Source organism: Xiphophorus hellerii, chromosome 20 (assembly GCF_003331165.1).
Source record: "Xiphophorus hellerii strain 12219 chromosome 20, Xiphophorus_hellerii-4.1, whole genome shotgun sequence".
In the NCBI taxonomy this organism is placed as follows: Eukaryota; Metazoa; Chordata; class Actinopteri; order Cyprinodontiformes; family Poeciliidae; genus Xiphophorus; species Xiphophorus hellerii.
In genome coordinates this window covers 11379695-11392185 of record NC_045691.1, presented here as the reverse complement: position 1 = coordinate 11392185, position 12491 = coordinate 11379695, and the positions used below count along the sequence as shown (strand labels likewise).

The 12491-nt window shown below is 36.3% G+C and overlaps 2 protein-coding genes and 1 long non-coding RNA gene across 4 annotated transcripts in view; all 3 read left to right on the top strand.

Moving 5' to 3' along the window:
* The window catches only part of nxph4 (neurexophilin 4), a 54851-nt gene extending 51940 nt beyond the window's left edge, over nucleotides 1-2911 (top strand). Inside the window, exon 2 of the mRNA XM_032548411.1 lies at nucleotides 1527-2911. Within this exon, the coding sequence (XP_032404302.1) occupies nucleotides 1527-2333 (807 nt within the window). The 3' untranslated portion in view covers nucleotides 2334-2911. The remainder of the gene's footprint in view (nucleotides 1-1526) is intronic.
* A 2396-nt stretch (nucleotides 2912-5307) lies between these two features.
* LOC116710574 (serine hydroxymethyltransferase 2 (mitochondrial)) overlaps nucleotides 5308-12491 on the top strand; it is a 31276-nt gene continuing 24092 nt past the window's right edge. For both annotated transcript variants that reach the window (XM_032549713.1, XM_032549712.1), the window contains exon 1: nucleotides 5308-5452. In XM_032549713.1, coding sequence (XP_032405604.1) covers nucleotides 5420-5452 — 33 coding nt within the window. In that variant the 5' untranslated portion in view covers nucleotides 5308-5419. The remainder of the gene's footprint in view (nucleotides 5453-12491) is intronic.
* On the top strand, nucleotides 8929-11988 carry LOC116710576 (uncharacterized). The gene is made up of 3 exons (XR_004337100.1): nucleotides 8929-8939; nucleotides 9063-9142; nucleotides 11978-11988. It is a non-coding gene; the product is annotated as an uncharacterized LOC116710576 (long non-coding RNA).

Here is a 12491-nt window from a genome sequence, read left to right as displayed (position 1 = left end):
GCTGTCATTTTCATTATATAAGCTACAGTAATGATTCTGTCACAGCCACTACACGTTATAAATTACTAAGAGTCAGACTCCTCATAAGATTTTAACTGTAACAGATCTCAAAGGGATTTTACTAATGTAGACATCAGTATTTTTACACTTTCAGTGTCATAAAATAGAAGAAAAAGCTCCGGTGGGATTTAAAACCCACTCTTTGAGCTACGAACTTGTGGTAATGCCACAATATTTCAGAGGAAGTTTGAGACATTCACAGATATTTACTAAAAACGCCTGAGAGAAATGCCTTAAAGGAACATAAAGTGCATACTTTTGAATAACAATGGCAAAATCTGTTAATTATCCATCTATGGCTGTTCTTAATGCCTCAGAAAATAACTTAGTAAAAGTATTAACAACTACTTTGAATGAATGCCTTACTCCCTATTTCACCTCAGATAGTCTGGAGTTAATGGTTTAATATTGATGACCTTTAGATTTTGCCATATCTAAATGGATATGGCAAAATAATTATTGTTTCTGGGGTAAATTTGTATTCTGGTCATTTGTTTTGTGATGACCAATTCAGTTAAAATGAAGGGATGCAATAATGTCATCGGAAACCAACCTGGTTTCTGAAAAAAGTAATGGGCACATGCTTTTAATAATGTCATTTAAGTGCTGATTCCAAAAAATACTTAAATGTAATCAACAAATGATAAAATTTCATAACTTTTCAGCAATATGAACTTCGTTTGAACTGAGTTTAAACTTTCTGTGAATTACCACTGTACCTGGGGTAGTTGAAAATGGAAAGTAACATACTAATAAAAAGCTCAGACATGGCACATTCAACATGCACATTATGGGCAGGACTTTGCTTGGTCCACCTTAATTACAAGCCCAGAAATGTAACAATACTGCCACACTAATTCAATAAGTTTTTGTTTTGTTTTGGGGTTTTTTTCAAAATGCGAGAAAGGGATGTTTATATTTGTTGCTGGGCTGAAATTTGATCTCATCTGGATTATGTCGGCTTTAGACTGTTGTCTATGAAAACAACAGACTTTTTCAAAGCATTTCCCCTTTCTTTTAAAGTTGGATATGTCAGAGATCAATATGTTGAACACCAGTCATAGCAATCCCAGTTTGCAAAATCAGGAACAAAAATCTAATCAAGGTTCAAGATTACCAGTTTCCTATTAGAAACATTTGTTTTGGACGGATGCTGCCTCCCTCTTTGGATTTGAAGAATAATAGGGGAATTAATCCAACAGCTGCACATAATGAGGCCCATTCAAAAGTCAACACTGGCCACATTCTTTCACATTCTTTACAACTTTTCGCTCTTTCTTCCAGTGCTCCTGATGTCGCTACAGCAGTCCTAATTCCTATAAACTCAGTTAATTGAAAATTAACACATTTAAAATGTAAATTCTTTCTATTTTTGTTGTTGTGTAGGAGAGTATGTAAAAAAAATATAAATTTCAAGAGGCATCTGCATATTAATAATATTTTCCCGTTTTCTTTTGTCTTTTCAGGTCCAAGGGTTGGAGAAGCAAGTGGACTTCTCAGAGTCGGGCTCTGTTGGCTCAGTAATGAAGACTCTTCCTTATGGCATGGGAGGAGGCACCGCTGGAGGAGTTGTCAAGCCTCCATACCCAACAGGCATATTTTCCACATCCATTGACCAGACGCCCCTGAAGTCCAAGCCGCCCACCTACACTGTCTACAACCGCTACTACTCAGGCCAGAACCAGTCCTTGTTACTGGATCAGGCTGACTACCGCTCCAAGCGCAAGCCATCATTAAAGACAAACATGAAGACCAAGAAGATCTTCGGCTGGGGAAACTTCTATTTCAGCGTTAAGACCATGAAGTTCAGTCTGTTGGTGACGGGGAAGATTGTTGATCACATCAATGGTACATTCACCGTTTACTTCCGCCACAACTCGTCCAGCCTTGGGAATGTGTCAGTGAGCATTGTGCCGCCATCAAAAGTGGTAGAGTTTGAAGTTCTACCGCAGCAGCATCTGCACCCCCACACCCAGCAGGACGTCCAGATCCAGGAGACACAACAGGCCACCATTGACCCCAAAGAGGGGAAGACCCTCAACTGCCGGGTGGAGTACGAGAAAACCGACAGGTCGAAGAAATCCAAACCCTGCCTGTATGATCCGTCTCAGACCTGCTTCACAGAGCACACTCAGTCTCATGCTGCCTGGCTGTGTGCCAAACCCTTCAAGGTGATCTGCATCTTCATCTCTTTTTTAAGCATCGATTACAAGTTAGTTCAAAAAGTGTGTCCGGACTACAACTTCCAAAGTGAGCGCCCTTATTTTGGATAAATACATTAGACTCAAGCGAGGAGGAGGAAAAAGACAATGTTCATGATCTCAGTGATGAGCAAAAGGATGAATATGGAAATGATACTCATTATGATGAAGCAACAAGGGTTGTTTACCCCTCTGAACTGACGTGAATTGTGGATTTAAATAAATGTATAATCAAAGCTATGGAATGTACAGGAAATGGTGGATTTCTCTGATATATTTTCCAACTTTGTATTTGTTAACCTTCGTTTTTATGTTTTCTTTTCTGTAAATAATGTACTCATCCCCAGCAGACTTTATTGTTTTTAGATCTATGTTTCTCAGTGTTATTACTTTCTGCAGTTGGAGAATTCAGTTAAAAGCAGCCCGAATGGGTATTATTCCCTCTGAGTACAGACTGAGCCTCTCAGGCAGCTGTGCTGTGCCATCACTGTGTGGCAGACATAATGTTATGGTAGACTGACTGTTAATCATTCTCTCAGCTCTACATTTCAATCCATGGATATAAGAGAGTTATATGTATGAGAAATGCTATGCTGGATATGCATACAATATACTGTTTGAACAAGCACATTAAAATCTCTTTAACTGTCTGTCTCTCACTGACTGAATGTTTTCATTTGTTGCTTAAAGCATGATTGGTTAGCACAAGCTGTGCAGAACGTTATCTAACTGTGCAAGGCCACTGTAATGAATTAAGACATTTCACTCTGATTAGAAACTCATATTCAAGCTTTCTGTGGAGATACACTATTTCAATTTTCTAAAATATATTGGCTGAAGCTTGTTATGGGCTGGATTTCCACTTAAAAACCTACCATGACACTGCTTTGAGACAATGTTCCTCTTCTTTTGAAATTGCTATTTATGGAAATAAACTCCTATAGAAGGATATGTTATGTCTTTTATTTGCCAATGTTAACTATGAAGCTTACAAAAGAAGATGACATAGTCTAATTTATCAAACCCCACAAAGGAAGAAAATATCGCAGAAATGGAAACAATACTTTGCTGATTCTAAAGGTTTGTTAATTTACAAAGACATGACCAGTATCACTTGGCATGTGTGATTGAACTGAAACGAAATTTTCTTGTAAAGTGCCTTGAGATGACATTTGTGGTAAAATGGCACTATGTGAATAAACTGAATTGAAACTCAAATGAATTATTTAATTTCTATATCAACTTTATAGGAATGAGCCAAAAATGCTGAAACAATGCATCTCATTAAAACTGTAAATTGATTAATTGAGTAGCATTATCTATTGTTCTGTCAGTAAAATATGATATTTAGCTTAAAAATTAAAGGTTTCTAGAAGACAAGGGCTACATTCACAGATTTCCTTTAGGACTGAAGGTTTTTGAGACTGGCAGACATCACAACGGGACTGAACATGATTCTTCTTAAGGGACTTATTTAGTGCTTTAGCAGTGAGTCTCATTTCATTGTCACTGAGCGAACCACCATAACCCATCTTTGGTAAATTAAGTGAGATAAGGTTTTTTCCTAGATTTTATTTAATATGGCTCCTTCTTTTAGAACCCTTTATTCAGTGCGCTTTTTTAAATAGTGCCAATGTCCAAAAACGATCTTCTTAAGGCACTTTACATCCAATAGATCCAGTACAAATACAGAAATATATGCTAAATTCAGAAATATATGCTAAATATATAGCCAGATTCAAAGTCGAAGCCATGCAGTTCCCTTTATCAAACCAGTTGGTAATCTAAGGAAACACAGGTGATAATACTGAGTGCCTGATTTTCCAACCATTCCCTCTGAACAACAACTGACATCCATGTGTTCACTTTCCAGCAATATGGAGCATTCATATGGCAATGGCGGAGAAGAAAATTCCCTTTTTACAGGATGAAATCTCCTACAGAACTTGGCTAAGTGTGAGTGTCCATCTACTGGAAGTCTTAGAAGACAAAGCCAGTTTTGGCCAAAACCATTAAGTTGTAGACACATAGACTAAGTGACTCCAAAATCTTCATTATGTTTTTTTCGAATCATTCAAAGGTAGATTTGTTTGTTTGCTTCTGATCATGGTTGCTGCATAACGCAAGTGTACTTGAGCTTAAGGTCAGAAACTAAAAGTTGGGCTTTTCAGATAGGGAGCAGAATGCATGGTTTCATTAAATACTTATTGTCTGGTCCCTGAAGTATTAAAGCAGTCCCGACCATCACACTATCTTGTTTGACTGTCAGTGTGATGTTCTTTCATACTGTTAAGTCATGATCAGTGACTTTGCCTGAGGTAAGTGAGCTGTGCATGCCTAATACATGCCTAACATGCCTAAATACACCCATCTTATGGGTGTATTGTTATATTTGGAGTAAAAGCTTTATTTTGTTTTAGATTTGATGGAATGGTTGTACATGTTAGGAGGTAATCAATCACACAGCTCACTAATCAGTTGAGAAAGATCTTTAATCAGATTAAGGGGCTTTGGAGGGAATGTACCTGTTTGCAATGTCCTTGAGGGAGGAAAGAGCACATATTACCATTTTTCCATTATTCCTTCACTATCAACTCACTTTTTATAGTTCAGACTAAAATATCAAGGGCCAGAGTCCTGCAACTTTTAGAAGTGTTCCCTGGCCTACACACTTGAATTAAATGGTGAAACTGCCTCACTAAGTTATACAGAGCTTGGCTAACGAGTTAATATTGGAGCCAGGTGTGCTGAAGCAGAGAGACATCTTAAAGCTGTAGGACACTGACCCTTGAGGAATTAAGTTTGAAAACCCTGCTTTAAATGGCTTAATTTCTAACATTGTGCAACCTTTTGTTGTACAATTAACACAGATTTATGTCTGTGTTAAATCATAAAACTTTATTTCATGCTATTTAAATGTGGTAAAATTAATAAAATATCAACATATCAAAATATTAAATATTTTGGAGAGGTAACTAACTACATTACACGCCTAGAATGTATAATTATGTAATTTATTTTGACTGCCTACAATACCCATCGACCCTTTCGGTGGAACGAGGGTAACCAGCCGTTGCAGACAGCTTGAAGCTCCCTGTTGGGTCTGTGTCAGGTTTGCTTGTTGCACCGCTTTACCCACCAGCCTCACAGCTGTAAACATGCTGTCATTCGCCTTCAAGCAGCTCACACGGGTAACTATTATTCTCTAAAATATTTCTGTTTGTCATGTTTTCCACCTCGGTGTTTTCTGTTGTGTAACTAAGCTAGCGTTTTTGCACAGAAGACCTGTTAGCTAGCTGCAGTCAGCGTGGATCGTTACTAACTTGGAGTCAAGGGGTATAAGTAGAACACCTTCTGGCAAACAGGGTTTACAGTTACTGCTTTAAAAGTTATCGCGTGTAACAGTATACAGCTAGCTGTCTCCTCTGGCCTGCTCAGTTACTACTTTTTATACATTGGCATTTGCTTTCTATCAGATGGGCTAGCAGGTTAGCTTTTCTAGTTGCAGTACTTACTAGTTACTCCTGAATCTAATGATGCAACCTCCACTGCCTTGTGTCATCATGAGGGGAAAGTGCAAGAACCTAAACACATAATTCAGAAACAGTCCTTGTTATTCGTTAATAATCTAATGGCGAACAAATCAGATAGCTTTTTCTAGGTAGAATAGCTATTATATCTTATTTTTATGCATTTCATAGATTTCTACACATCAGAGAGTTTATTTTTAGATTGCATTTTCAGTTAAATCTACTGGACTGACAAAGGAAATTGTATTTAAACAAGGGGTACACTTCCAAGGTGGATGCAAGTATTTAAAAAATACATTTTATTTATCATTTTGTAAGTTCTCCCAAGCTTTTGAATGAAGTTAAAGGGAGGGTACATTTATTGTGCTCATGGCTGGGGTATGGCCATGCGTTTTAACAGACTAAGAAGAGATAAGCTGTTGCCTCTTGCATCTACTATGAACAGACAGAACAACAAAAGTTTTAGCTGATCTGCTCCAAACGTCTTTTGGAAAGACATTTAAAGCCCAGAAGATCCACCCTGGATTAAATTTATGGTTATTTATTCTTAATTGAGAACCGTTTTAAAATGTTCAGTATAAAATGCTTTATTAATTATGTATGTTTTCCTTTTTAAAAAGTATGTGAATACATTTGTTATTAAATGTGCTGAGATGCACACAAGGATATGATTAATTTTCATTAATCACCCTATTTAAGACTTTGCAATACAACAAAACTTTCCCAGTTATTCTTGTTCAATTCACATCTTTGACTGAACTCACTATGTTGAATCAGGTCTATAGTTGTGACATATTTTAGTGAAACTTTCATGTCTTAACAAAAGTATAAGTAAATTCTGTGAAGAAATCAATGGAAGTTGCCTACTTTGTTTATAACTCTGATGTACAGCTATGGGTAAAAGCATCTCTAAGTTTAAGTTTGTGAAATGACAACTTAATGAGTCTTTATGCAATATCTAATGAGTTAAAAGTTCCCAAACCCCAACAAATACTTTATCTGCATAAATAAATATCTATAACAAATTTCATTTTTATTTCTCAGTATTTTTGAGAATATATTTATTCCCTCATATTTTTACTTTTTGTTGACTTATCTGTGGAAATAGAGTTGGTGGGTTAGTTATTTGTTTACTGTTGTTTCTTCTACATTTTTAACATGTAAAACACATTTTAGTTTAAACAAGAATGGGATTTATTAAGTTACAAATGTCTGTTTCTGATAACTTTAATGTAAAGTTGGACTGACCGTAATGTCAAAACTAGATATGACTGGTTCTATTCCAGTACTGTTGAAAGTGCAATAGAGCTTAATATGTTCTCTCGAAGCAGAGAAATTATTAACTTCCTGACATCCTGCTTTGATATTGTTAAGCAGTAGATGAAGGTTTGGTGTTCAGCATTGGAAGTAGTTGTCAGCAACTTCTTAACTTGTATTAACTAAAATTAGCAGTGTTGGTATGAGTAGCTGCAGTGCAGTGCAATCATTTGTTGAATGTACAACTTTTCTAAAATATGCAAATGGATTGGACAAATACAGTTCTTTTTGCATTAATCTATGGCTCTGTCTAATTTTTTAACTTCACACTTCCTTACATTAGCTGCTCAAAATACACAACTGAGCTGTTCTAACTCCACCAGCATAGTAAATTGCATATTATAAGGTTATTTGCTTTTAATTTATGTTGTTATTTCTTAAAATGACAAACTCTTTTCCTTTTTAGTGTGTGGAAATACTCTCATTTTTAGTTTAGAGAGAAGCTTGGAATTTAGTTAAAAATGTCATAAAAGTTAGCTGATTAACTGTATAATTTTGGATCACACAACCTATTTATGGAATATGGCAAATTTCACATTTTTACTCAGAAACAGTCTGTGACAAGTTTGAGCCAAATTTTTGTGGCATGTACTCAGCCCTAGTTTTACAAGTCAGTACTTTTCAGTGCATTTCTTATTAAAGACTTCAGTCAGTTCACATGCATGCATGCTTTTTCTGTTGGTGGAAATTGGTTAAGTACGTTCTGACAGACACAAGATATTTGTACATTTGTGCTCTCTTAGTCGTGTCCTCATGGGACACATATTAGTGAGAGTTTTTCAGTCCATAGCTATGTTAGACATCTGATTTTTAGAAGGACAGCAGCAGAATTCATCATAGGTCATTTGTGGTCTTGGAAATATAGCTTCAATGATATGGGTCCTTCAAACATGTTTTGTTTTTTACCACAGATTATCTGTTTTGCATTATGCTATTAGGACATAGGTGACAGTTTTAGCAAATATGTAAAATACATTTTTTATAAAAGTTGCCTCCCGCAGTTTTAGAGGCATCAGTCCTGCATATATTTATTTTTATATAACATTACCAACATGTGCTGCATTCCTACAGTATTTACACTGTAATTTAAGTTTTTTACTAGTGCCTTGAATCTCCAAAATGCTGGTATTATTACACCATTTAAATGCAGTCCGATTGCCACACATTTCCACATGTGATGGGGTCGTGGTGACAGAGTACTAAAGTACAATGTTCTATGAGTAGTGTTATGTGATATTAGGAAATCATATAATTTAAATATCCTGTTGAATATTGCAATGACACTATGATATTTTCCACATCGCTCCCTTTGTCATCTGTCATTATTATTCTTTCAATGTTCTCTGTAACCTTCAGCATCTTGGGCACTATTAGCTGTTTCAGTGTGTTTCAAACAGTTTAAATATATTATTGGCATGCATTCATGAATTTATCACTCTTAGAACATGATGACCAACAAAAACTACAATCCAAATATCCCATTGTAGTGGAATAGCAACATGTGCAACATACATGTTTAGGATTGAATGGAGGCGGTCAAGAAAACAAGTGTTAGAAAAATTATCTAAGTTCATTTACTTGTGAGTTTATTTGAAAGGTTATGTTTTCATATTATTATTTTGTGTGTTGTTTACTTGACTCTTTTCCTTCTGCTGAAATACTATTAACCATTTTTAGGATGTTTGCCTGGAGGCTAGAGACTTTGCACATTCCTGTATTATCAGCTCCATGTGTAACTGATTAGTTGTGGTCAGCCACATGCCCTTTTAAGGGCATGTCCACAGAAGGTTCCAGAGCATCCTGTAGAAAAAGGTCATTGGTCAAATTCTTTGTGTGACTGTGAGAAGGCCCAACCTCCTTCCTTGTATTTTCTAATAAAGCCAAATGCAGAGAAAGATCTGGCAAAGTGATCCCAGACAGTGTTTTACAGCGATTCTTCGCGTCTGTTTTCAAGTCTCTCTTTTCTGCAGAAAAGACAATTATGCCTCTGGTTGAATCTTTGCTAGTTAGGAATTAAAATAAACCTATCAACAAGTTCTTTAATTACCTCACATTTTTGCTGCATTCAATATCTCAATATTCCTTGGTCTGCCACTCTTTGGTAGACTAAGGGCAAGCAACCCAGATGCTTTATTTGTATTTTCCTTTTAACATTTTTCTTTATCTCTACAGTTAAGACCAAAATTATTCATATCTTTAGCAGATTTTGATTTATAATTGTTTTTATTCAGCCAATATGAGATGAGGTTGAATCTTAAAGGAGTATAAGTGTAAAAGAAAAGTGTTTTGTCCAAAGATTTTTACCCTTCTCACTTAACGCATAGCATTGAAAATATTTTTTTAGCTTGAAGCAATCAAACCCTAAGAGTTGCTCACCAGCTTTTTACATACATTTTCTGTATTTTGATGACTTATCTTTGGTGATGAGCTCCTTGTCAGGCTGAAACGATTCCTCGAAAGATTCGAGTACCTTGATTATTAAAATTCCTCAAGAAAAATGTATCTGATTCGAAGCTTCGCTAAATTGTGTTTTATTATGTAGCACACCTTTTCCAGCCGGATGATTATTTGTGGTGGGCAGCGCTCTTACTTGCGCCTATGAGTTGTTGTGAAGTGCTGCTAGCACTGGGTTTGGGGTGAGAAATAAGGATTATTGAATTTTGCGGTACGATGGTTTTACTACAATAGCTTTTGTGGCATCGGAATCACGTCGAGAGAGAGAGAGATCTGATTCCTCGGATAATCGTTAAAATATTCTATAGAGTACTTGATTGCTGAAATATTCTTTTACAACAGCCCTAGCTCCTTGCAATCACCCTAGTCTTTAGCTTCATCCACAGATTCTAGGACTGAGGATACTCTGAAACTTGATTACTTTAAGTCAGAAGAAAATGTTTATAAAATTGAAACATTTAAATGCAAAATCTACAAGGCCTAATTTTGGGCTTTTTTTTAATTGACCTAAGAAGTTTCTGAAAGCATGACCAGCCTTTGATCCGAAAGCAGACGTCCTGGGCTGAGCCTCTGTTCCTTTGTGCCTCTCCACCCCATCCAGATTTCTCAGGCTGGTGTCACCCAGGGCAATTTGTAACAGACAGTTGGACTATTAGTCAGTGACAGGAAAAAGGGGCATCGATGTGTCAGACTGATGGATTTCTGCCCTGTTGACACTTCTTCTCTTCTTTCTTACATATCTTCTTTTTTTCTTTTTTTTTTACCGTTCCACCACTATAGACCCGTTTGTTTTTCTTGTGTTGCGGGGTTGATTGTTGTTTTGGTATAGCCACTGAAGGACAGCAGTCATCTGTAAAATTGACTTGCCTTAGGAGCTTGGTAGAAAATGGACAAACAATAATACAAAGCTGGGATTAATTAAATGATTTCCTTTCTCCTGCTTTCATAATTATTGGTACTATTCCTTTCACACACATTTGACAAAAAAAGCAACTAAATACATTCTGGTCATCACAAAGATGAGGTTTGTTATCCCGTTATTAGCATCCAGGTTAATGTGGTCTATTCAACCCTTTTCTCTCTGCAGAGTTCACCTTCAAACAACAGTGTAATCTGTTGTCTAAAAATAGTCCCACTGTGACATATTTGGTGCTCGCATGCTGGCTCTCACTTTCCTTGGATCACTTTATCTTGTGTTTATTAATTAATCTTCTGTAATCATCAGTGCAGAGAAAGGAAGCAGAAGAGAGGCAGATCACAGGGACAACCTGTGAGTTGTCTGTAGAAGCCCAGAGCTATTTTATTTTGGTGCCTAATAAGGGCACCATTTGTGTATTACATGCTTGAGTTTGTTTAGCAGCTCCAGCTGACAGGATGGGGACAGGAGGATGAGAAAGGGGGAAGAAAGAAGCTTACAACAAGCAGAGGGACCCTTGTCTACCAGATAATGGATGCATCGTTGGCTTATTTTGGGGTCATTTCAGGCATTGACTTTCATTGCTTTTGCTTTGCCCCAGTGGAAATGCAAGAGCGCAAATGAGAGTTTCTGTCAGGATTTAATGACCCCTCTGATTTCATTGTGTGATGTAGATCCTCAGAGGCAACCCTACTTTTCTTTTCCAAAGATCTTTCTTTTCTAAGAATGCCTCTGCCACCAGCGAAGGAATGCCAGGTTAGATTTTGTTTAAAATTGGTAATTAACTTGACAATAATGTTATTTGATCTTCTTGTATAGATTTCTGGGCTATTCTAATTTCTCTATAAAATCCATATTAAAACCTGATTCTGATGAGCTATTTCTGCACTAAACAGTATTAGAACGTTATGGGATGGCAATTTTATTGGCAGATACTGCACAAACATCTGCTGAAATAAATCCACATTTCCTCTTTTTGTTGTTGTCATGCATGTTTCCTGCACACCTTATGACCTCTAGCATCTCAGATATGCTAAAGTTCATAGACAGTCAGGCTATTAGTCCGTGGATATATACTGCAGTAAGACTCTGTCCAAGTTGTTGAATGTCTTACTGGTAACAGTACTGAAATATTTGCCAATAGCTATTGGCTAACATTTGTGATATTAATCTTGTGCACACTGATGTAGTGATAACTAGTGTGTAGCCCTAATAGGATTTTTCTTTTTTTATCTTTCAGATTTGTAATTGTCTTTTATCGTATTTTAGCAATTACTTTGTCTAACATTAGTAAAACCACTTCTCACGGCGGCACAGGAGGCAGGAGTTTGTTTTGTAATCTGTGATTTTCTGGTTTGAACACCTGCGCCGTCCTTTCCGAGTAATGAATCTTAAAGCACAAAACTGTTAAGTTTTGCTCTCTCTCGCTCTTTCACAGCCTGAATAAGTCACAAATGTATCTAAATATATCGTAGAAAATTCAGTGTCTTGTTAATAAGCTTTTCACGTCTTTGTGCTTCCTCAGATTACATTTCTAAACCTTGAATTCATCCTGGTAATTAACTTTTGAGTCTGTTTTACTTTAAAAAAAAGGCTTACACACTCTAGGCTGCTGACCTCAATTCTTTGCATATCATTAGGCCTGTCACAATAGCAAATTTTGCTGAGCGATTAATTGTCTCAAAAAATTATTGCGATAAACGATAATATTGTCTGAAGACCTTTTTACACTGATTTAATGGAAATGACGTAATAATGCATGTGATTTCCTGCCAAAGATAGATACACTTTATTTTCAAAAGAATATTTAACACTGGAGCTGATAAACAAAATAAACAAAACAACCAAAAACAAAATGGATTCTCAGTCTCCATTAACAAAAAATGTACTTGATAAAAACTAAACAACATAAAGCCAAAGTGGAAATAAATACTGCATTCAACCAAAAGAGTGCAGATTATGAAGTCTGTATAATATGTTGCCCTTCAGTAATAAGTAGATTTAAATAGAGAA